At 50.5% G+C, this 22075-nt stretch overlaps 1 protein-coding gene across 2 annotated transcripts; it reads left to right on the top strand.

Moving 5' to 3' along the window:
* Positions 1 to 497: 497 nt before the first annotated feature.
* Positions 498 to 20387, top strand: LOC103717074 (V-type proton ATPase subunit G 1-like). 2 transcript variants are annotated; one of them, XM_088704518.2, is made up of 5 exons: positions 590 to 625; positions 2663 to 2759; positions 5113 to 5288; positions 19888 to 19988; positions 20074 to 20387. In XM_088704518.2, exons 3-5 carry the CDS (start codon positions 5159 to 5161, stop codon positions 20215 to 20217), a joined length of 375 nt encoding a protein of 124 aa, XP_088560644.2. In that variant the 5' UTR covers positions 590 to 625; positions 2663 to 2759; positions 5113 to 5158; the 3' UTR covers positions 20218 to 20387. The 2 variants fall into 2 exon arrangements, with proteins under 2 accessions (XP_038987672.3, XP_088560644.2); XM_039131744.3 differs by lacking the exon at positions 5113 to 5288 and having other exon boundaries at positions 498 to 625.
* The last annotated feature ends 1688 nt before the right edge of the window (positions 20388 to 22075 follow it).

The raw sequence follows: 22075 nt of genomic DNA, 5'->3' as shown, positions 1-22075 counted from the left end.
ATAGATAGAGTTAGATGAATCGGATAGAATTACAATTTTTTTTATAAATTATTTTCTTCTTCCGAAGAAGATATATGAAGAGTTTATATATATATATATATACACACACACATATATATATATATATATATATATATACACACACATATATATATATATATATATATATATATATATATATATATACATATATATATATATATATATATATACATATATATATATATATACATATATATATATATATATATATATATATATATACATATATATATATATAGTTTGGATTTGGAGCCGATTTTACCGCATAAATATTTATCTTCAAACACAAATCAAATCCGAACAGCCCTGGCTCCAATCTTGATTCAGCAGCACAATGATTAATGCGACTTCATGACCGCGGGATCAAAATCCGACAGCCTCGACGAAGTGTGCAGGAGTCAATTCCCACTATGCCCTCGAAGTTTACGAAAAACCCTTGGTATTTCAGTCATTTCCTATTAATTTTTTTGTTCCCGCAATATCCCTGCGTCGATGGCCCTGAGACGCTGGCATATATTAGGACACGCCAATGACCTCGAATTGAACCCATTCACTCCCGTTCGCAAAGGGCCCGATTCCACAGGTGCGTCTCCGTCTCCAAGCCTTCTCCCATCTCCAAAGCTTTCGTTCCCTGATTTTTCTCCCGAACATTTTATTTATAATTTAGATTTTTTAGTTGTAATACTACTGCGTGGACCACTAGATTAGTTTGCGTTGGCTTCGATTTCTACTTGCCGATCCATCGATCTATTCGATCTATGATATGATAGATCTTGTTCTTTGTCTAATGTTTTTTTTTTGCCCACCTGGCGTTTATCAGGCGAGGTTTCTCGAAAAACTAAGAAACAATTTATTATTAATGAGTTTATGTTCTATTGATTTTGTGGCAACCTTTTCTCCCGGCTTCTTTTGCGGAGAATTTTAGTGGGTTTTTGGTCCATGGGAAATGTTTTATTTCCTTGACGAGATTTTTAATGCATCAATTTTTTGATTCTGAAGTTTATTTGCTTGAAAACTGTGATTTTTTTTATCTTTTGTTATGGGGGTTTTATCTTTTTTTTTTTTTTCATGCTCATCAGAAATTATTAATATTTTGATGGATCTCTGTTAAAAACTCCATGACCGGAAACCTTGGTGAATTATGTGTTTATTTCTGGATGGATCTTGTTTTTCCCCCTTTTTTCCCCTTATACATCTTTTTTTGGGTATCTAGGTCAGTCTGCTCTTTGTCTAAGAGTGTGGTAGGTTCGTAGTTCTGTTTGATTGTTCTGCTCGACAGTATATCTCGACGGGGAGTTTTGGTTGGCATATAATCTTGGCTTTTCCAGAGTCTTTGAGGCTGAAGACCTAAGTTTTTTTTTTTTGTTGGGCAATGTACCTATCGGATCGTAGGCTCCAGATAATTATTTCCATTCCAAAGGGGAAATGTTAGAAAAGGAAGGTCGATGATATTGACTGGATCACGTTCGGTTTCATGAATTTCGGAATGTTCTCACCCATGTTTTGGTTTTGGTTTCAGTTTCATCTTGGTCTTCTTCCTTTTATTTTCCCATTCTGCTTGAACTTCTCTGTAGGAAGTAATTTATCTTTTGAGGGTTTATGTGCCTTCCATGTGCTTACCCTGTTGATCAGATATTAAAAATTGGTGCTCTTTGATAAGAAGTCATTGATTGAAGAGCTAGATGGATTATCATTGGTTTAATTGGTTTGAGTGTTGGTGGTGGTGTCTAATAACTGGTACAGATTTTAGTGTTCCATCTTAACTTCAGTGTTAAAATTCCAGTTGATGTACTTTTTATACATTTAACCAATGGGGTACTTTATTCAACTATACATTTTGATGTCTTTTTCCCCCTCTAATTTAGTGGGTGTGAATTTATATCTGACTAGTGATCACAGGGTTAAATGATATAAGATTACCTATCCCTTTAGAAGGTAGCTACCATGCGTCAATAGTGTAAACCCGTGCTAAAGATGGTTTCTTTTTCACACCTATAATTTGGGTTATGTTAGTTATTCAAACAACTACTTGATCTTTGAATATGCTGATAAGGCAATCTTTGCTTTTCTTCATTTTGTTCATTTTCTTGTTTCTTTGTTCTACATGGGAGTTGGCCTTTTGAAATATTAGTAAAATCTGGAATCTGGAGTATCCAATGGTGATATGTACTCCACCTTGCTTAAAGGTGAATATCATCTGCATATAATGATAATCATATAACATTTTAGACTTGTTCAGGATAGTAGTTTTGCAACTGCATGGTAGCAATTACTCAGGTTCTTATTTGCGTTATCATGCGCTTTTAAAATCATGTTTCTCCACTCAATAGCATGCATACTGTCATCAACTAAGATTCGTGATCCAGATGCTTTCTGTGCAATAAAAAATGACTTTGATGACAAAATCCTCAAGTGGACTTACCTTGTCTCACTGCTGTATGGCTAGACTCTGACCCTTCTGCAAAATGATTATTTTTTATGTTAAATATCCAATATTTAGAGTCAACGAGTGTCCGCTTGATTTGCAGAATTGTTAATTTTCTAAGCTAGCTTTGATACACTTCTTTTTCTCTTTTCTATGATATGCACACAAATCACGTATTTTTTACTTTTCATCTAGCTGCCAAAAATGGGCTCCAGCATGCGCCAAGGTGGAATTCAGCAATTATTGGCTGCAGAGCAAGAAGCTCAACATATTGTCAATGCTGCTAGGAATGGTAATTACTCTGAAATATTATATTATTCTGCAATTTGGAGCATGGAATACTATGAAGCAATGGAGACTTGGATTTCAGCATAATTATGTTATAGATCTTTTAAGCTGTCCATTGACCTCCTGTTATGTTGTCCTAAATGTTGTCACTCTTACTTTTCTAAATCATTTTTCATGCATATTTACTAAAATGGCCCTGCAGAGCAAGCAGGTTGCTGACATGCTTGTATATAGAAGAATATGTTTGCATTCTTCTCTTCATTCTATCATATAAGAGAAGTCATAAACAAGTTTCTCAAGAACACTGTTGGAATGCTATTGGAAATGTAACTTTTTAACCAAGTTCTAGCATTTGCAGCTATAGTTGCAAATGTTTGGAGATGTTATGTCCATGGATTTTGACCAAACATAAATTGAGCTGTATAAATTCTTCTAACTTCTTAATCAGGTTGTTTTGTGATATAATAGGTAGCGGATACATGAACACTCACTAGTGAAGTGAAACATGTATGTGCAAATATGCACATACTATATGTTCTACACTAGATTGGTGTATATTTGAATGGATAGATGTGGCTTGCAAAACTTTGGAAAGTGTATGCTCCATAGGCCATATAGGTTCAGGCTTTTTTTTTTTTTTAAAAAAAAAAATATTAAGTGTTGAATCAGTTGTCATAATAGTCGTGTTACTTTTGATTTGCGAAGAAGAGAAATGTGTATATCTGTGCTGGCTTGGTCATGCTTCCTGCACATATCTTTTATAGATTACACTTTTCTTACGGCAAAAGAGGCTGATAAACATTGTTTGCATCTTTTGGCCGGTGAACATATGCAAGCCTTTTTACCTTGTGAACTGTATCAATCTATATATAGTTATTTAGGATTTTTGTTGTGTTAAAGAATTTAACACAAAAGTTATATATCATTTATTGCTCAGAATGTGCTGTTAAAATCTGTTGGCCTCTTCAGGCAGGATTGAAACAATGATCTTTTAAAGAGCTCATGATTTTGAGAATTGCAATTATGATAGCCTTGTAATTAGTGGGAGCTAAGTCACTCCACTAGGTAGCCTTTACAGATTAGCTATGGACCCATCTGTAAGGTGAAACAAACTACCTCCTGCTACAACGGGCCTTTTTTTTGGTGGTTGAGTGGTCTGATCTTTTCAGTTTGCACCTACATTAGTTTGCGATGATAGCTTAACACTGTTAAGCGTTCTGAACTCCTGATCAATAGTTCGTTGCTGATAAGGCTTAAGTTTCATAGCATAGGAAGAAGGATGGTTACAGAACATGTTACATGACTATATCTTGATTCTCTTATATCTTCTCTTTGTTAAGAGCTAAATAGTGGTGGAGGGAGAATGAGAGGTCCATCACACATTAGAGGGATATCACTGATTCTTGTTGCTCCCATTTTATGTTATAACCAACAATTTTCATGCTTGTCTGCTGTTCAAGAAGTTCTGTTTTATTCATGAACACTGTCTTCATCTTGATGTGGATATGAAACTTGAAAAATCATTATTGGGGTGCCATAGTTTGGATTTGCTTATCGATAATGTCTTCTCCTCATCCCATGTAACCACATAAAATTATAAATATTTCAGATGCTGGGTACTTAATGACTTGATTATTCATCCTAAGGAATATGAAAAAAAATAGAGATGGAAGGGTTCAGTAAATTGTCAGCTTTGATTTTCTGGCTTAATATATTACAGGGAGTATGGGCAGTCTAACACATTGAAATGTATGGAGTGTTTGTTCTCCATTTCAATTCAATGCTTTCCAATGGATTCAAATGATTGACATATGCTAATTCTTGTCATCTTTAACAGTATGGGATGAGATATTGTGACTAGATGCACTATATATACATGAAGTCAATGCGTCATTTTATCTGAAAGTTTGTGCATTGAACATCACTGTTTCTTTTCTTTAATCATGTTCATTTTTTTTTAATAAAATGTGGCCTAGTGTAATCTTTAACATTCAAAGATTTTTAGGAGGCATGCTAAGGGAATTATAGTGTTATCTATCGTAGGTTGATCTTCAAGTAAACTATGCTGGTTGTTGTGACTCAAATACAACTACATATACTTTAACAAAAACACAATCACAAAAAGTGGTGATTGCTTTCCATTTTCCCATACCTTTTGGATGGGATACCTGTTGCATAAGGGGGGATTGAGTTTTTCTGAGCCTAATGCTAGGATTGTTTTACCATTCTAGAGTATTCTTATTTATTTTTTCCCTTTTACTTTTTGTTGTAGTTCCTAAAGGCATCCTGTAATAGGTACACTTTGTTTTGGATCTGACGAATAATGTCTTATTCATTGTTTTATACCATTTTATCAGTCAGTGAAGCCTGTGGTCACATCCTCTCTCTTGCATATTAAAGAATATGGTCACCTCATGCATAAAACTAGGCATTGTACGATGTAAGCTGAGACATGTAGATATGTGGATTCTAAATTATGGGGATTTTCACCAGGATGAGATGTCCAATAGAGCCAACGAATATGGTCAACATGGTAAATATCTATTCATTCTTTAAATTATGATTTTTTGGGTATTTAAAATGACTAGTAAGATTTGCATGTGCACATGAACATCATATTTTAACTTTTAAAGAAATTCCGTTGTCAGGACTCGAACCTAATCTCTTGGGTAAACTGAGTACTTTAACTGTTGCAGTTTATTTATTTTCTCTTATGCAATATTAATTTGACAGTTTGGCTATATATTCTAATGAAAGCTTAAAGACAAACACGTGCTGTAACTTAACAAAACTGTATATTATGAAACCACTGTCAATTTGTGTGTCAAAATCATTGGGAGCCTATCCTCATGCCAAATAACCCCATGATGGTCTGAGCATTTCACATAGATGCTTCTGTTTGTAAACTCAAAAGATCTATACTCAAAAAGGAATGGTAAATGCTGTATTTGGTTCTCGCTGAAATGCATTTGGCTACATTTATTCTTCTCAGGTAAATATTTGCTGCAATTGTGTTGATCCACTGTTCTACCCTGTAAAGAATCGTCCTGTGTGGAATTCCCGGTATTTAGGTGTTGTGTCATCCGAATCCTTTTTCATAGTAGATGCTTCTGTTTGTAAACTGACACATATGAGATGGTTGTTTAGGGCTATACTAGGTTATTTCTGAAATCCTTATGGCTGAGCTAATTCATTTTAGGTAATTTCTTTCTTGCAATTGCCTTGGTTGGTGGTTCTATTTTTAAGAATTTCTCTACATAGACTTCCTTCTATTTTTGAAAATTTAAATTGTCGCCTAATTCCAGGCTTTATTTAATTCTGTATGTCATAATTGTTCAATTCCTTTTTGTAATTTGTATCCAGTTTTTTCTGTACCGACACAAAGTGCCGCTGTTCGAATTTTCTAATGGTGGTTGTTATGTAATTTCATCTCCAAATTTGGTTATCTATTGTTCCGGTAGCTGTTTAGAAATTCCCAGTAGTGAAAAACATGCTCTCTCTCTCTCTCTTTCTTGCCTTTATAGAACATCGTGTATTTCATCGAGGCCAAAGAATACAGAAATCATTGATTCCTGGAGTCATGTAAATCTACAACAGCGCCTACAATTAAAAAGAAAAAAAAGTATGTGGAACACATTTATGATAGGTGTTGCGGGGACGGACGCTTTGGCCGGAGCCTCACGCGACCGGAGGCATTGGAAGCTCCACGACCACCTCGCCGTGCCATTACGATCGCTCTGAGATTCGGTCCCTTCCTCTAGCGCCAACTGTTGCTGGTGGTCCAAACCGAGAACGATTGGCACAGCGGTGTGAACGGGGTTCCGTTTGGGTTGCCTTGGTTGGTGTTGATTGCGCTCCACTTTCCACCGGGAAACCTGCAAGCAAGCCTTGCACCACCACTGGGGTAGTGGGGGCCCTCCGACGATCAAGTCAGAGGAGATTGGAGGAGAAGAAAAGATAATAGTAGCAAGTAGGAGAATGCTCTGGAAGTTCTTGCTTACCCCCCTTCTTCCCCCAGCCGCATATATACCAGGCTGGGGGGTCTTTCAGGGGGGTTCGTCATCGTGGGGCACGATGGAGCTGCCACTGACACGGCCGTTACAGGGCGTCGTGGGGCAGCGCTGGGTACGGCCGTGACAGGGCGTAGTGGAGCTCCGCCTTGTACGGCTGTTACAGGGGATCGTGGAGCAGCGCCAGATACAACCGTTGCAGGGAGTAGTGGAGCAGGAGGCTGTGGCGTGCCTCTGGGGAATAGCCTGTCGTTGTCGAGAGATGTCTGACTCGGGGTCGGGCTGCGGAGACGAAGATGTCCGACTCGGGGTCGGGCTGCGGAGGCGAAGATGTCCGACTCGGGGTCGGATTGCTGGATTAAGGGGCAGCCGACTCGGGGTCGGGCTGCGGAGCCGAAGATGTCCGACTCGGGGTCGGATTGCTGGATCAAGGGGCTGCCGTAGTCTTCCTGGGCGCGCGTGCCGGTCACGTGGGGCATGGTGGCTAAGTTTCCCCGTAACAGTAGCCCCCCACTTCCGAGCCTGGAACCAGAAGGGGAACGGGTGAAGGGAGTGATGCTTCGTGATCGCCGCCATCCCTCGGAGAGGCGCGCGCGCTTCGAGCTCCCCGCCTTCTTTATGGCGTATGGCGGTTGTTGCTGACCTGGCAGTCTGAGGATTTCGGCGGACATCCCTCCTTAATGGCGTCGATTCGCCTTTGGGGCGCGAGCGACCCTTCGGCAGCCAGGCGTCCTCTGGCGTCACCGAGGCGTCACCCACTTTTCCGCCTATTTAACCGGGGGCTCTCCTCCGTCCGCCTTTCTCTTTACAGACATCTTCGAGTTTCTCCTTTGCGCTGCCGTCATTGCCGTCAGACTGTTCGCTTGCTCCTCCTTTGACGCTCTCGGAGCCGTTCTTCCTTCTCTTCCGGTGAGTTGCCCCATTCTTCAATTTAAGGCTCTCCATACTTTCTCCTTTTGTATTAGGGTACTCCAGTCGTTCCGGTCCTTTCTCCCTTCTTGACCCCGTCCTGACCGTAGATTCACTGGCCATTAGGGATGGGCGAAGTGAGAGCAGACCGCATTAAGTCGGAGCTGGTCGCTGAAGACCTAGATAGGTTCGTGGCTCGATACCACCTTCCCGAGGCCTGCAATGTTACGCTCCCGGGGCCTGAGGAGAGGATGTCCCATCCTCCTCCAGGGAAGGTCGCCATCAATGAGGGCATTCTTCAGGCTGGGTTTCCCTTTCCCCCCTCGGACTTAGTTGTGCAGGTGCTTCGGGGTTTAAGAGTGGCGCCGACGCAACTGGTGCCGAACTCATGGCGCGCCCTGACGGCCTTCCAGGTTCTCTGCCGCATGCACGAGGTTCCCGCCACCCTGAATGTCTTTTGGGAATGCTACGGCCTGAGCGGCCACCCCCAGGACAAAGGGTGGTGGTGCTTTGCGGCGCGGCGAGGGTGCGGCCTCGTCAAGGAGGCTCCTTCCTCCATTCACGGCTGGAAGGAGCGTTTCTTTTTCATTGACGTAGATCCCTCTTGGGGAATCAGGGCAACCTGGGAGACGCCGATGAAGTCCCCGATTGGCCTATCGAGGTTGTCGAGGGAGGAATCCGATGGCGTCGCCGTCTTGAAGGGGTTGGTTGCCGAGGGCCGGCTCCCCTCGGTGGCTTGCCTTATTTCCGAGGATACCTTGGTGAACGTTGGTCTGAGCTCGGTCCCCACTGACCGTGAGCCCGCCACCATTTCTTTTTTAGCTCTTTTCTCCTCTTTCGTCTCGTTCTTTCTTTCAGTTTCTCAACCTCCGACCACCTCGTCCTTTTTGCAGAGATCGACGACGTCATGCGGTCGGACAAGGCAACGGCTGTTGGTAGGACGTCCCTACTGGAAGCAGTCCGGAGGAAGAAACGAGCTCCTCCGAGCGGGGCCCCACCGGCGAAGAAGTCCCGCCGGCAGGCGACTCCGACGCCGACAGACGGGTCCGGACCCACCGATCAGGGGGACGCCGCGGGCGCGGATCGGGAGTTGACGCTGTATCAGCCCTCCGATGCCGAGACTACCGTTTCTCCGGAGGCATCACCCGGGCGCGGCCGAGATGGACGGGTCGGACGTGATCGGTCCCCAGCCCAGCCTTTGACTCGGTCGGCTCCGGATGATACGAGGAGGGACGCGCCGAGGCCCCGGCCGAGCGGGACCCTGTCAATTCCAGGGGCGGTCCCCGCCCCGAGCATGGTCAGCATGACTCTTCCCCAAGCGATGGGTAAGGGTAAGGCTGCAGAACCACCGTCCGACTCCGGGGAGAAGTCGGGGTCGGCCTTCACTTTCGCCGGCGCCCGAAACCTCATCAAGACGGTACTGCTGGAGAAGGACCGCAGGCAGGTCCGGGAGATGAGGGTCCCTGACGTTGGGGCTGCCAGCTGCGTCTGTCTCACGTCGGTGAGTGTTCTTTCGGTCGCTTTCATCATTTATAGGCTCTGTTGATCCCCGCCTGACGCCCTCGTTTTTCCTATCTCTTAGCTCGCCCAGTACATGATCCGCCTGGAGGAGTGCTACGAGGAACAGGCGAGGCTTCTGGCGAGGGCCGAGAGCCAACTGAAGGCAGTAGAGGAGGGAGGTCAGGCTGCGGCGGGGAGGACGACCAGGGACCTCGAGATGAGGCTCCGGGTGGCCGAAGAGCGGGCACTCGGCTTCGTCACCCTCGAGAAGCAACTGTTGGAGGCTCAGGAGCAACTCAAGGTTGTCTCGGGTCTCGAGGGCGAGATCAAGAAGGCGGAGGAGCGGGCCGAGAAGCAGTCCCGGAAGGCTGCCGACTACCGGGAGAGGTGGGAGAAGGCCCAGCGGTCAGCCGACAACGCCCGCAACCGAACCCGGTCTCTTGAAGCCAAGCTGGGCGAATTGGAGTCGGCCTTGGAGAAGTCCCGCGCGAGCGACCAGGAGCTTCATTCGTGCCTGGAGGAGGCTGAGGCTGCTCGCATTGCTGCCGAGGCGAAGCACAAGGAGGCTCAGGCTGATCTGCTGAGGGTCTCCTCCGAGGCGGACGACCGGATTGTGGCGAAGGTCTTGGAGGCGAAGGCTCAGATTATGGAGCGGGCAGAGGCGGCGCTGGCCGAGAAGAGTGCGGAGATCGGGCGTCAGGCGGTACAGGCTTATCGTCAGTCCGCCGAGTTCACCCGTGATATGTCGGAGGCGGTACAGGCCTATCGTCAGTCTGACGAGTTCGTCCGTGACATGTCGGACGCGGGGTCCGACTCCTTTGTCTTAGGCTTCGAGGAAGGCCTGGCAAGGGTGTCGGCTAAGTACCCCGAAATTGACCTGAGTGGGGTCTCCCTTCTCGACTCCCCTCCGGCGCCATCGCCTGCTGCTTTTCCAACCGTCTCCCTACCCCCTGCGGACGTGGCCAGCGTTCCCGATCCGGGGGTTCCTCCAAGCTGACCTTCTGTATTTTCGTTCTTTTCTTTGTGTGTTGGCGTTTTGCCAAGTTGTATGGGTCTCGGCCCTGAAACAATGAAAGTTAATGCAAATAGAGTTTCTTCATTTCACTTTCGTCCTTCTTCTTTTTAACTCTTGGTAGCGTCTCGCTGACTCCCGACTCTTGAAATTCTTCTGGCGCTAGGCCAGATATCTGAGGGTTAGGCCTCAGGGAATTCTTCCGGCGCTAAGCCAGGCATCCGAGGGTTAGGCCTCAGGAACTTCTTCCGGCGCTAAGCCAGGCATCCGAGGGTTTGGCCTCAGGAACTTCTTCCGGCGCTAAGCCAGGCATCCGAGGGTTAGGCCTCAGGAACTTCTTCCGGCGCTAAGCCAGGCATCCGAGGGTTAGGCCTCAGGAACTTCTTCCGGCTCTAAGCCAGTCATCCGAGGGTTAGGCCTCAGGAACTTCTTCCGGCTCTAAGCCAATCATCCGAGGGTTAGGCCTCAGGAACTTCTTCCGGCGCTAAGCCAGGCATCCGAGGGTTAGGCCTCAGGAACTTCTTCCGGCGCTAAGCCAGGCATCCGAGGGTTAGGCCTCAGGAACTTCTTCTGGCGCTAAGCCAGGCATCCGAGGGTTAGGCCTCAGGAACTTCTTCCGGCTCTAAGCCAGTCATCCGAGGGTTAGGCCTCAGGAGCTTCTTCCGGCGCTAAGCCAGGCATCCGAGGGTTAGGCCTCAGGAACTTCTTCCGGCGCTAAGCCAGGCATCCGAGGGTTAGGCCTCAGGAACTTCTTCCGGCGCTAAGCCAGGCATCCGGGGGTTAGGCCTCAGGAAATTCCGCTCGTTGGTCGGCCAAGGCTGGCGCAAGCCGAGGCGACCGGTCGGGGCTTCAGGCTAGTCTGCTCCCGGGATGATCATCGGGTTAGCCTGGCATCCGAGGGCCGTGCCTCGGGAAATTCCGCTCGTTGGTCGGCCAAGGCTGGCGCAAGTCGAGGCGACCGGTCGGGGCTTCAGGCTAGTCTGCTCCCGGGATGATCATCGGGTTAGCCTGGCATCTGAGGGTTGTCAGGCCTCAGGAAATTCCGCTCGTTGGTCGGCCAAGGCTGGCGCAAGCCGAGGCGACCGGTCGGGGCTTCAGGCTAGTCTGCTCCCGGGATGATCATCGGGTTAGCCTGGCATCCGAGGGCCGAGCCTCGGAAAATTCCGCTCGTTGGTCGGCCAAGGCTGGCGCAAGCCGAGGCGACCGGTCGGGGCTTCAGGCTAGTCTGCTCCCGGGATGATCATCGGGTTAGCCTGGCATCCGAGGGCCGAGCCTCGGGAAATTCCGCTCGTTGGTCGGCCAAGGCTGGCGCAAGCCGAGGCGACCGGTCGGGGCTTCAGGCTAGTCTGCTCCCGGGATGATCATCGGGTTAGCCTGGCATCCGAGGGTCGAGCCTCGGGAAATTCCGCTCGTTGGTCGGCCAAGGCTGGCGCAAGCCGAGGCGACCGGTCGGGGCTTCAGGCTAGTCTGCTCCCGGGATGATCATCGGGTTAGCCTGGCATCCGAGGGCCGAGCCTCGGGAAATTCCGCTCGTTGGTCGGCCAAGGCTGGCGCAAGCCGAGGCGACCGGTCGGGGCTTCAGGCTAGTCTGCTCCCGGGATGATCATCGGGTTAGCCTGGCATCCGAGGGCCGAGCCTCGGAAAATTCCGCTCGTTGGTCGGCCAAGGCTGGCGCAAGCCGAGGCGACCGGTCGGGGCTTCAGGCTAGTCTGCTCCCGGGATGATCATCGGGTTAGCCTGGCATCCGAGGGCCGAGCCTCGGGAAATTCCGCTCGTTGGTCGGCCAAGGCTGGCGCAAGCCGAGGCGACCGGTCGGGGCTTCAGGCTAGTCTGCTCCCGGGATGATCATCGGGTTAGCCTGGCATCCGAGGGCCGAGCCTCGGGAAATTCCGCTCGTTGGTCGGCCAAGGCTGGCGCAAGCCGAGGCGACCAGTCGGGGCTTCAGGCTAGTCTGCTCCCGGGATGATCATCGGGTTAGCCTGGCATCCGAGGGCCGAGCCTCGGAAAATTCCGCTCGCTGGTCGTGCGCCTGTCGCTTGCCGCCCGACGGGATTTCTCCGTGGCCAGCTGCGATCGTGTTTCTCCTCCTCTCCAAGCGTCGCCTGGGGAACACCAGATGGGCATTAAATGCTAATTGAGGGGTTACCTGGGAAATCGGATCGCCAGTTGCTGCTTGCGAGGAGTGTCAGTTAAGCGGCCGCGATACGCGCGTTCTTCGAGGCGGATGCGGCCTGGGCGCGAGCGGAGATATGTGGACCTAGGGGTACAGGCCACCCGGAGTGTCCTGCACAAAGAATGCGATTAAGGAGAATAACGCTTAGGAAATCGCGGGGAGATACGCCTCGAGAGCCGGATCGGCTCCGGATTCAATGCGCCCGCATTTATTGGAGCCACCCGCAGCGGAACGACCGGGGGGCCGCAGTTTGGCTATAAATATAGGTGCAGGTGCGATGGAGCCTGCCAAGCCGGAGCTGTTCAGGTTGCCATGGATCGTGGGCCTCCTCTCCGGCGCATGGTTGAGAGACCCCTATCGAAGGAACGGGAGGCGCGCCCTTCGCGACTTCCGCCAACTAGCCGTTTCATCTGGGATCAACAAGGAGGTTCTCCCCGGCGGAACTCCGCTCTAGGCGTTTCATCCGGGATCACGTCTCCCCTCCTTGAAGTTCGGCCTCCCGATTGAGCTCCGCACCAGGCGCTTGATCCGGGACCGCGCCTCCATATGCTTTTCTCCCTTGTATTCCTTCTCTCCCCTAACACTGGGGAGGACCGGAATATCCCTTGGAGGTGGCGTTCCCCTGGAGGCAGCGGGAGCTTCGTCTGCGGCGGCTCCTCGTCTTTTTCGTGAGGCGTGGATGGCGCCTCTGGGTAGGAGCAGTGTGGACTTCTCCTTCGTCCACTTCTTCTTCATCCGCGCCGGCTCTTCGTCTTCTTCGTGAGACGCCGATGGCGCCTCCGGTTGGAAGCACCCACTTCCGGCGGGATTGCAGCCGCTTCGGATGGAGGTTTCGGGATCCCAGATTTTCAGCTCCTCGGAGTCTCCACCTCTTCTTTACTTTCTTTACACCCTAATTCCCCTCTGGGAATTCCTTGTAATCACACGAGCACGCCATTGTAACCAGAAATTATTGAAATGAAAAGTGTTATACATTTTTGAACTGTCTTTCTGGCATTGTCGTTCTACTGGTAATACATCCGCAGGTTAGCGGAATTCCAGCTCCTTGGAATTTCTCGACCATCTAGGGCCTCCAACTGGTAGGAGCCAGGTCGGTTTACCCAACGAACCCTATACGGGCCTTCCCAATTTGGCGCTAGCTTCCCACCTTCCGCAGGTTGAGATGCTTTAGCTCGCCTTAGCACCAGATCTCCGATTCTGAAAAGCTTCGGTCGGACCTTGGAGTTGTAATATCGGGCTACCCTCCGCTGATACATCGCCATCCGAACCTGCGCCATTTCCCTCGCTTCTTCCAAGAGATCCAGGTTCCCTCGGAGTTGCTCCGAATTGGCCTCGGGTCGGTGCGCGGCCACCCGAGGTGAGGGGAGTCCGAGCTCCACGGGGACAACGACTTCCGTGCCATAGGTTAGGCTGAAAGGCGTCTCCCCGGTAGGGGTCCGATGCGTGGTCCGATACGCCCAAAGGACATTCTCGAGTTCTTCGACCCAAGCTTGCCCCGTCCGACCGATTCGCGCTTTGATTCCTTGGAGGATTGTCCGATTTGTGACCTCGGCCTCGCCGTTGGTTTGGGGATGCGACACAGATGTGAACCGATGCTCGATCCCGAACTCCTCGCAGAAGTCACGGAAATGCTTGTTGTCGAACTGTCGGCCATTATCCGAGATGAGGACCCGAGGTACCCCAAATCGGACAATGATGTTCTTCTTCACGAACTTCCGGACTTGCGCCTCCGTGATAGTGGCCAGCGGCTCTGCCTCCACCCACTTGGTGAAGTAGTCGATTGCAACAATCAAAAATTTCCGCTGAGCTGAAGCGACGGGGAATGGTCCGAGGATATCCATTCCCCACTGGGCGAAGGGCCAGGGTGCAGTGATTGGTGCCAAGGGGACAGAAGGGACTCTCTGGACGTTGGCGTGGCGCTGGCAGGCGTCGCATTTCCGTACATGATCCTTTGAGTCCTCCAACAAGGTAGGCCAATAATAGCCTTGCCTCATGATCTTGTGCGCCAAGGACCTAGCCCCCAAGTGTGATCCGCAAACGCCTTCGTGGACTTCGCCGAGGACGTAGGCCGCTTCCGAGGGGCGGAGGCACTTTAAGAGGGGGGCGGTGAACGAGGTCCGATACAGCCTCCCTTCATAGAGTACGTAGTGGGCGGACTTCATAACAAGTCGCCGAGCTTGATCTTCGTCTTCAGGGAGGATCCCTTCGGCGAGGTAGGCGACAAGCGGGTCCATCCAAGACGGCTCCGGATCAATCGCCATCACCGCTCCAGCCTCGCCGATGCTCGGGGCATCCAGGGTCTCCAGGTAGATCGCCCTCGACAAGTTGTGCGCGTCTGCGCTCACTAAGCGGGACAACCTGTCGGCCCTGGCATTTTCACTTCTTGGGACCTGCTGGATGTCGACACTGCCGAGGTCGGGAATGAGTGCTTGCACCTTCCGGACGTAATTCTGCATGGTCGGGTTCCGGGCTTCGAACTCCCCACGGACCTGCCCGACCACCAGCTGGGAGTCGGTGAAGACCTTCAGGCGCCGGATGCCGAGCTCCTTGGTGAGTTTGAGTCCCGTGGCTAGGGCCTCGTACTCCGCCTCGTTGTTGGTCACTGGAAATCCGAACCTCAAGGCATACTCGGCTATCACTCCATCTGGACTGGTAAGGACCAGCCCGGCCCCTCCACCTTCGGGGTTCGACGACCCATCGATGTGAAGCGTCCAAATCGGGAGGTCGAGGCTGGGTGTTTCCGGCGACCTAGGTTCCGCCTCCTGGACCGTGCACTCAGCGAGGAAATCCGCGAGCGCCTGGGCCTTGATGGCGGGTCGGGGCTGGTAGCGGATGTCGAACTCACCAAGTTCTACTGCCCACTTCACCAGCCGTTCCGCATTCTCAGGATTGCTGAGGATCTGCCGCAGCGGTTGATCGGTCAAGAGGGTGACAGAATGGGCCTGGAAATAGGGGCGAAGCCTCCTGGTCGCGGTTAGCAGCGCGAAGGCGATCTTTTCAGCCTTCGTATACCGCGTCTCGGCATCCCGTAGGACCCGGCTGATGTAGTACACAGGCTTCTGGAGCTTTGCCTCTTCCCGAACCAGTACCGCACTGACTGCGGTTGGGGAGACCGCCAGATAGAGGTAGAGCATCTCCCCTTCTTGCGGCTTGGACAGCAGAGGAGGAGACGCCAAGTATTCCTTGAGCTGGTCGAATGCTGCTTGACATTCGGCCGTCCAGAGGAAGTCTTTCGGGCGTTTCAACACCTTGAAGAAAGGTTGGCAGCGTTCGGCCGATTTTGCCACAAATCGTCCGAGCGCGGCGACCCTCCCAGCGAGCTCCTGAACCTCCTTCACTTTGGTCGGAGGGGACATATCTTGGATGGCCTTGATTTTGTCCGGGTTGGCTTCGATCCCCCGCTGGTTGACAATGAAACCGAGGAACCTCCCGGCCGAAGCGCCAAAGGCGCACTTCGCTGGGTTCAGCTTCATGTGAAACTTCCGCAAGGTGGCGAAAGTCTCCTCCAGATCCGCGATGTGCTGGTCTGCATGGCGGCTCTTCACCAGCATATCGTCCACGTACACCTCCATGTTCCGGCCGATTTGCTCTTTGAAAATTTTGTTGACGAGGCGCTGGTAAGTGGCGCCAGCATTCTTCAGACCGAAGGGCATTACCTTGTAACAGTACAGCCCCCGGTCTGTTATAAAGGCAGTTTTCTCCTCGTCCTGTGGAGCCATCATTATCTGGTTGTAGCCGGAGAAGGCGTCCATGAAAGACAGCAGCTGATATCCGGAAGTCGCGTCGACCAGTTGGTCTATCCGCGGAAGCGGAAAGCTATCCTTGGGGCATGCCTTGTTCAGGTCGGTGTAGTCGACGCACATCCTCCACTTTCCGCTCGCCTTCCGGACAAGTACGACATTTGCCAGCCATTCGGGGTAGCTGACCTCCCTTATGAATCCTGCCTCCAAGAGTTTGTCAACCTCCTGGTCGACCACTCGGATCCGATCCGGGGCACAGTGTCTCTTCTTCTGTTTTACCGGTCGGTGGGTCGGGTCGACGTTGAGGGCGTGAGAAATGACCTCCGGGTCGATCCCAGGTACATCGGCCGCCGACCAGGCAAACACATCGACATTGGCTCGGAGGAATTCCACCAACCGGGCCCGAGCTCCCAGGTCGAGATTGGCGCCGACCCGGATCGTCCTGTCCGCGCGACCTTCCTCGAGGGGAACTTCGATCACACCCTCGGCCGGCTCCCCGTGCCGCAAGGCCACCTCGTCTCTGGCGTCGAGGGACTCGACGCTTAAGGCTTCTACGGGCTTCTTCCCTTTGAGAGTTGCTAGGAAACATTGCCTTGCGGTCGGTTGGTCACCTCGGACCTCTCCAATCCCGGCCGCCGTGGGGAACCGCATGAGCAAGTGGTACGTAGAGACCACCGCGCGAAGGGCGTTCAGTCCGGGTCGTCCGAGGATAGCGTTGTAGGCCGAGGGAACACGGACGACCAAGAACCCGAGCCGCACCATGGCTTCTGCGGGTGCAACGCCCGCAGTCACAGGCAGCTCAACGACACCTTCGGCCGAGATAGCGTCACCAGTGAATCCTATGAGGGGGGTGGATGTTTTGTGCAACAATTGTCTGGACAAGCTCATCTTTTGGAAGGCCTCGTAAAACAAAATATCAGCTGAGCTTCCACTATCCACAAGAACACGCCTTACATCATAGTTTGCCATAGTGAGGGAGATCACCATGGCGTCATCGTGGGGGGTCTGAACCCCCTTTACATCTTCATCACAAAAAGTGATTACATTACCGACCCTCTGCCTCTTTGCGACGGCTGCCCCTGACGCTTCAGTCGAGCCCCCTGCGTTCCTCTCGGGCCGGGGGCAGCCCCCAGTGATAGTGTGGATCACGCCCGCGACGGGTCGATTCTGCTCCCGAGGCTCCTGAGGGGCCGGATCGGCCGGACGCGGGTCTGTGGGGGGACGTCGGTCGTTCACATATCGACCGAGACGCCCTCGGCGGATGAGAGCCTCGATCTCGTCCCGAAGCTGGAAGCAGTCTTCGGTGTCGTGGCCGTGGTCCCGGTGGTACTCACAGTACGCCCGAGAGGGCCTCCTCCCAGGAATCTTCTTCATCTGTCTCGGGACCGGGAGGTCCTCCCGCCCCTTGATTTCCATGAGGATCTGGGCCCGGGGAGTCAGGAGAGGAGTGTACCGGTTGAAACGTCGGAGCGGAGAACGAGGGCGTAGGGCGCCGTGGTTCCTCGCCGGCGACAGGCTTCTGCGCCGACGTTGAGGCGTCGGGCTCCTCCTCTGGCGTGCCTCTTTTCGCCTTTTCTTCCCGAGCTTTGGAGGGATCTCGGCGGCCTCCTTGCTCCGGTGGGCGGCCGCCTCCTCGGCGTCCGCATACTGGTTCGCCCGGGACAACAGCTCCGGGAAGCTCCGCGGCAGGCGTTTGTCCAGGGAGAAGGTGAGTCTGCCCTTTCGGAAGCCACGCTTCAGGGCTGAAAGAGCCACTTCCTGGCTCAGGTTCCGGACTTCCAGCGTAGCCTTGTTGAAGCGGGTAAGATAATCCCGCAAGCTTTCTCCCTCGTTTTGCCGGACATCAAAGAGGGAGTCGGAGACCAGTCGCCGCCGGCTACTGACGGCGAAATGGGTGATGAAGAGGCGAGTAAACTGGTCGAAGGACTGGATTGAGTTAGCCTCCAAGCCGGCGAACCACGCCCTTGCCGGGCCACGGAGGGTCGCCGGGAAGGCCTTGCAGAGGAGAGGATCTGATGCTCCGTGGAGGAGCATAAGGGTCCTGAAACTCTCGACGTGATCCCGCGGGTCCGCCGCCCCGTCATAGGGCTCGATCGCCGGCATTTTAAACCCCGGCGGATTCGGGGTCCGCAGGATCCTCGAGGCAAGCGCCGGCTGGGAGGAGATCTCCAAGTCGGCGAAGGGATCTTTGGAGTGGCCCTTCAGGACCTGGAGTTGTCGGTGGAGATCGTCCACCCGCCGGTCCAGGGAGCGCGACCGATGGGTGGGGGACAAGGTGCACCGAGAGGGGGACCGACTGGAGCGCGGGTTCCTTGAGGACTGGGGGGTCTGGGAACGCGCCCGGGCCCGCCTCTCGTACCCCGCGCAGCTCCGATGGGAAGGTCCCGGCAGAATGGACCGTGCTCGAGAATCTTCCTCGCGCCGGCGCTCCTCCCCATGGGAGAGGAAGGAGCGCGGGTTGAGGAGGACAGGTGAGCGCTCAGGGAGCAGCGGCTCCTGGGCCCGCTGCGGCGCCCGAGACATCACACCCTGCAGGTTCTGCACTGCCTCCGCGAGGGTGCGAACCTGCTGGGCTAACTGGTCGAACTGAGCGGCTTCGACCATCTGAATGGGGGGTGGAACGGTGGAGTGTTGCTGAGAATGTGTTGGAGACGCAGCGGCCTCCCGGCCGGAGGCGCGAGAGGCCCCGCGACCGGAGGCATTGGAAGCTCCACGACCACCTCGCCGTGCCATTACGATCGCTCTGAGATTCGGTCCCTTCCTCTAGCGCCAACTGTTGCTGGTGGTCCAAACCGAGAACGATTGGCACAGCGGTGTGAACGGGGTTCCGTTTGGGTTGCCTTGGTTGGTGTTGATTGCGCTCCACTTTCCACCGGGAAACCTGCAAGCAAGCCTCGCACCACCACTGGGGTAGTGGGGGCCCTCCGACGATCAAGTCAGAGGAGATTGGAGGAGAAGGAAAGATAATAGTAGCAAGTAGGAGAATGCTCTGGAAGTTCTTGCTTACCTCCCCTTCTTCCCCCAGCCGCATATATACCAGGCTGGGGGGTCTTTCAGGGGGGTTCGTCATCGTGGGGCACGATGGAGCTGCCACTGACACGGCCGTTACAGGGCGTCGTGGGGCAGCGCTGGGTACGGCCGTGACAGGGCGTAGTGGAGCTCCGCCTTGTACGGCTGTTACAGGGGATCGTGGAGCAGCGCCAGATACAACCGTTGCAGGGAGTAGTGGAGCAGGAGGCTGTGGCGTGCCTCTGGGGAATAGCCTGTCGTTGTCGAGAGATGTCTGACTCGGGGTCGGGCTGCGGAGACGAAGATGTCCGACTCGGGGTCGGATTGCTGGATCAAGGGGCTGCCGACTCGGGGTCGGGCTGCGGAGGCGAAGATGTCCGACTCGGGGTCGGATTGCTGGATTAAGGGGCAGCCGACTCGGGGTCGGGCTGCGGAGCCGAAGATGTCCGACTCGGGGTCGGATTGCTGGATCAAGGGGCTGCCGTAGTCTTCCTGGGCGCGCGTGCCGGTCACGTGGGGCATGGTGGCTAAGTTCCCCCGTAACAATAGGCATTGTGGTGCTTGTTACATTTGTGGAAGTTTATTTTGTAAATTCATTTTCTTGTTTTTGAGAATCCCTACAAACAATTAGAACAGAATTTGACATGCAAAACTTACTTCTTTTTTTTTATTATTTTAACTTTTGGCATTACAATATTGTGAAAAAGAGCATCTGATATACATGCTTCCTTATTTGAGAAAGGAATTAGTTTGTAATGGCATCAATATTTTCTGGACAGAAAAAATGGCCCGGCTAAAGCGGGCTAAAGAAGAGGCTGAAAAGGAGGTTGCTGAATATCGTGCCCACATGGAAGCTCAATTTCAGAGGAAGGTTGTGGAGGTAAATGCCAGTCCAGCTTCTTATATCATTGCCTGGGATTTGTAAGTCCTCCAACTGATCTTTGTTGTTTTCTGAAATCAAACAGAGTAGCGGGGACTCTGGTGCAAATGTTAAGCGCCTCGAAGAAGAAACTGACGTGAAGATCGAATACCTGAAGTCACAGGCAGCAAGCGTTTCCCTTGATGTTGTTAATATGCTTCTGAAGCATGTGACTACTGTTAAAAATTAAGCTATCATTGGACTTACCTGGGGGTGGTTGTGGATGATATCTTGAATATTTTTGAACTAATATCAATTTTTTGTTAATTCAGAGCATCTGATGGACATTCTGTCTCATGTAATGCTTGTAACCATAAATTTCAATTCTGTTCTTCAAATAAGCTGCCTTTGCATTTCCCAGATTTTTTGTCTAGTGTTGATGGCTTGATGCTATGGATCTTAGACCTCTGCGACAATTTTTCCTTTTGCCGATTCCTATTTCTTTCTGTTATTTTGAGTATTTATACTTTTTTAAGCACATAGTTTTGGATACTTAACATCAGGTTATGTAACCAAATTCTTGAAGCTAGATTAACAAGCGTTAACATTGCCATTGGAAGATAAAGTCCCTATTTTATAATTTTATTAATAGCAGCACTTGATGACACTTCTGCAAATTATTTGCAGAAGAACCTCGCGTGAGATACAAGCAAGAGGATCTGTAATTCAACAAGCTCAGCAAAGAAAACTGGGACTATAGGCACTGTGATGAACACTACATTGACACTACATTTCACAGTTTGTATGAAGCTTATATATTCCACTGTTATTTTTTCTTATTTCCTGATGAGATAAATTCCATTATGTAATGGAAAAGCAGAAGGGTTAACATCCATTAGGCAAACTGTGAAATGCGAATAATTAGAGCATTGATGATATCACAGGGACTTTTGTATCAAGGCACTCGTTGGAAACATTGTTTTGCCTGTTTTCAACTGGGTTTTTCTTATCCTTTCATCAATTACATCTGTAATTCTAGTACGTCTTAGGCATTACTAATCATCTTTTAATAATTTTCTGGAATTGTGAAGCAAGACACCAAGATGGATGGTTACTTTGTGATTGATTTGACATAGAAACCATCTTAAAGATAAAACATTTTTGAAGCTAGAATCAAATTGCATTTGCCAAACCCAACAATCAAGTAATGTTTTTATGCAACACAGAGGGTTGGGAATCCATTAGGGAAAGATTTGTCTTGTGTCGATTAGTAAAAGGAAGGTGAAAGTGTTTAAGCTTGTGGATGAACTTGGTTTTGACTTGTATATACTTCTAGTATAAGGACTCCCTGCTTCTCTATCCAACAGTAGTGTCAATGCTAATGGTGATGATCCACAGTAAAGTGCCCAAGCTAATGTTGATGATACGTAGTAAAGTACCACCTGGTGATATAGCAAGTGAACTCGAATGCGTTTGCAGGGGTACATAATAGTGCACTGATGAATGAATGAACTTAATGTACCAAAAAAAAATGAATGTAACTTGGAATATGACATGAGCTTGGTTCTTGGAAGAGTTGGGCTCGCGATAAGGCAAGTAGACTAGAGTATGTTTATGGGACCACATGGTCATGTACTCCGAACATGACTTAGAACATCATGAATGAATTCGATCTTGGTTCTTAGATGAGTTTGAGTGCATTTAGAAAACATGACTGGCGAACTCAGAACGAGATGAAGTTTCACAGTCTATGTGAGCATGATTCTTGGAAGAGTTGGGCTCATGAGACAGGTAGTGAAACTGAGTGCGTTTGCTGGTGCATATGATGATGTATTCAAAACATGACAAGTGAATTTTATTAGTCTAGCATAGCTTAATGCACATGCTTCTTGAAAGGGTTGTGTTTATAAAGCATGATGAGTGAACTCAAAAACAGAAACTCAGAATAGGACAAGTGAATTCGAGTATGTAAGCGTAGCTTAGAGCATGATTTTGTAGCCGTACTCGAATGAAATCATTGGATTAGGGATATCATGATATTTGCATAGATGTATTTGCTTTAAAGTGATTTAATACATTTTAATCAAAAACTCGATGTCATCAGGGCC

This window comes from Phoenix dactylifera, chromosome 9, assembly GCF_051530095.1.
Source record: "Phoenix dactylifera cultivar Ajwa chromosome 9, Ajwa_hap1_PhDact_Kaust_v1.1, whole genome shotgun sequence".
Lineage (NCBI taxonomy): Eukaryota > Viridiplantae > Streptophyta > Magnoliopsida > Arecales > Arecaceae > Phoenix > Phoenix dactylifera.
This window is presented reverse-complemented; position numbering and strand designations above follow the sequence as displayed.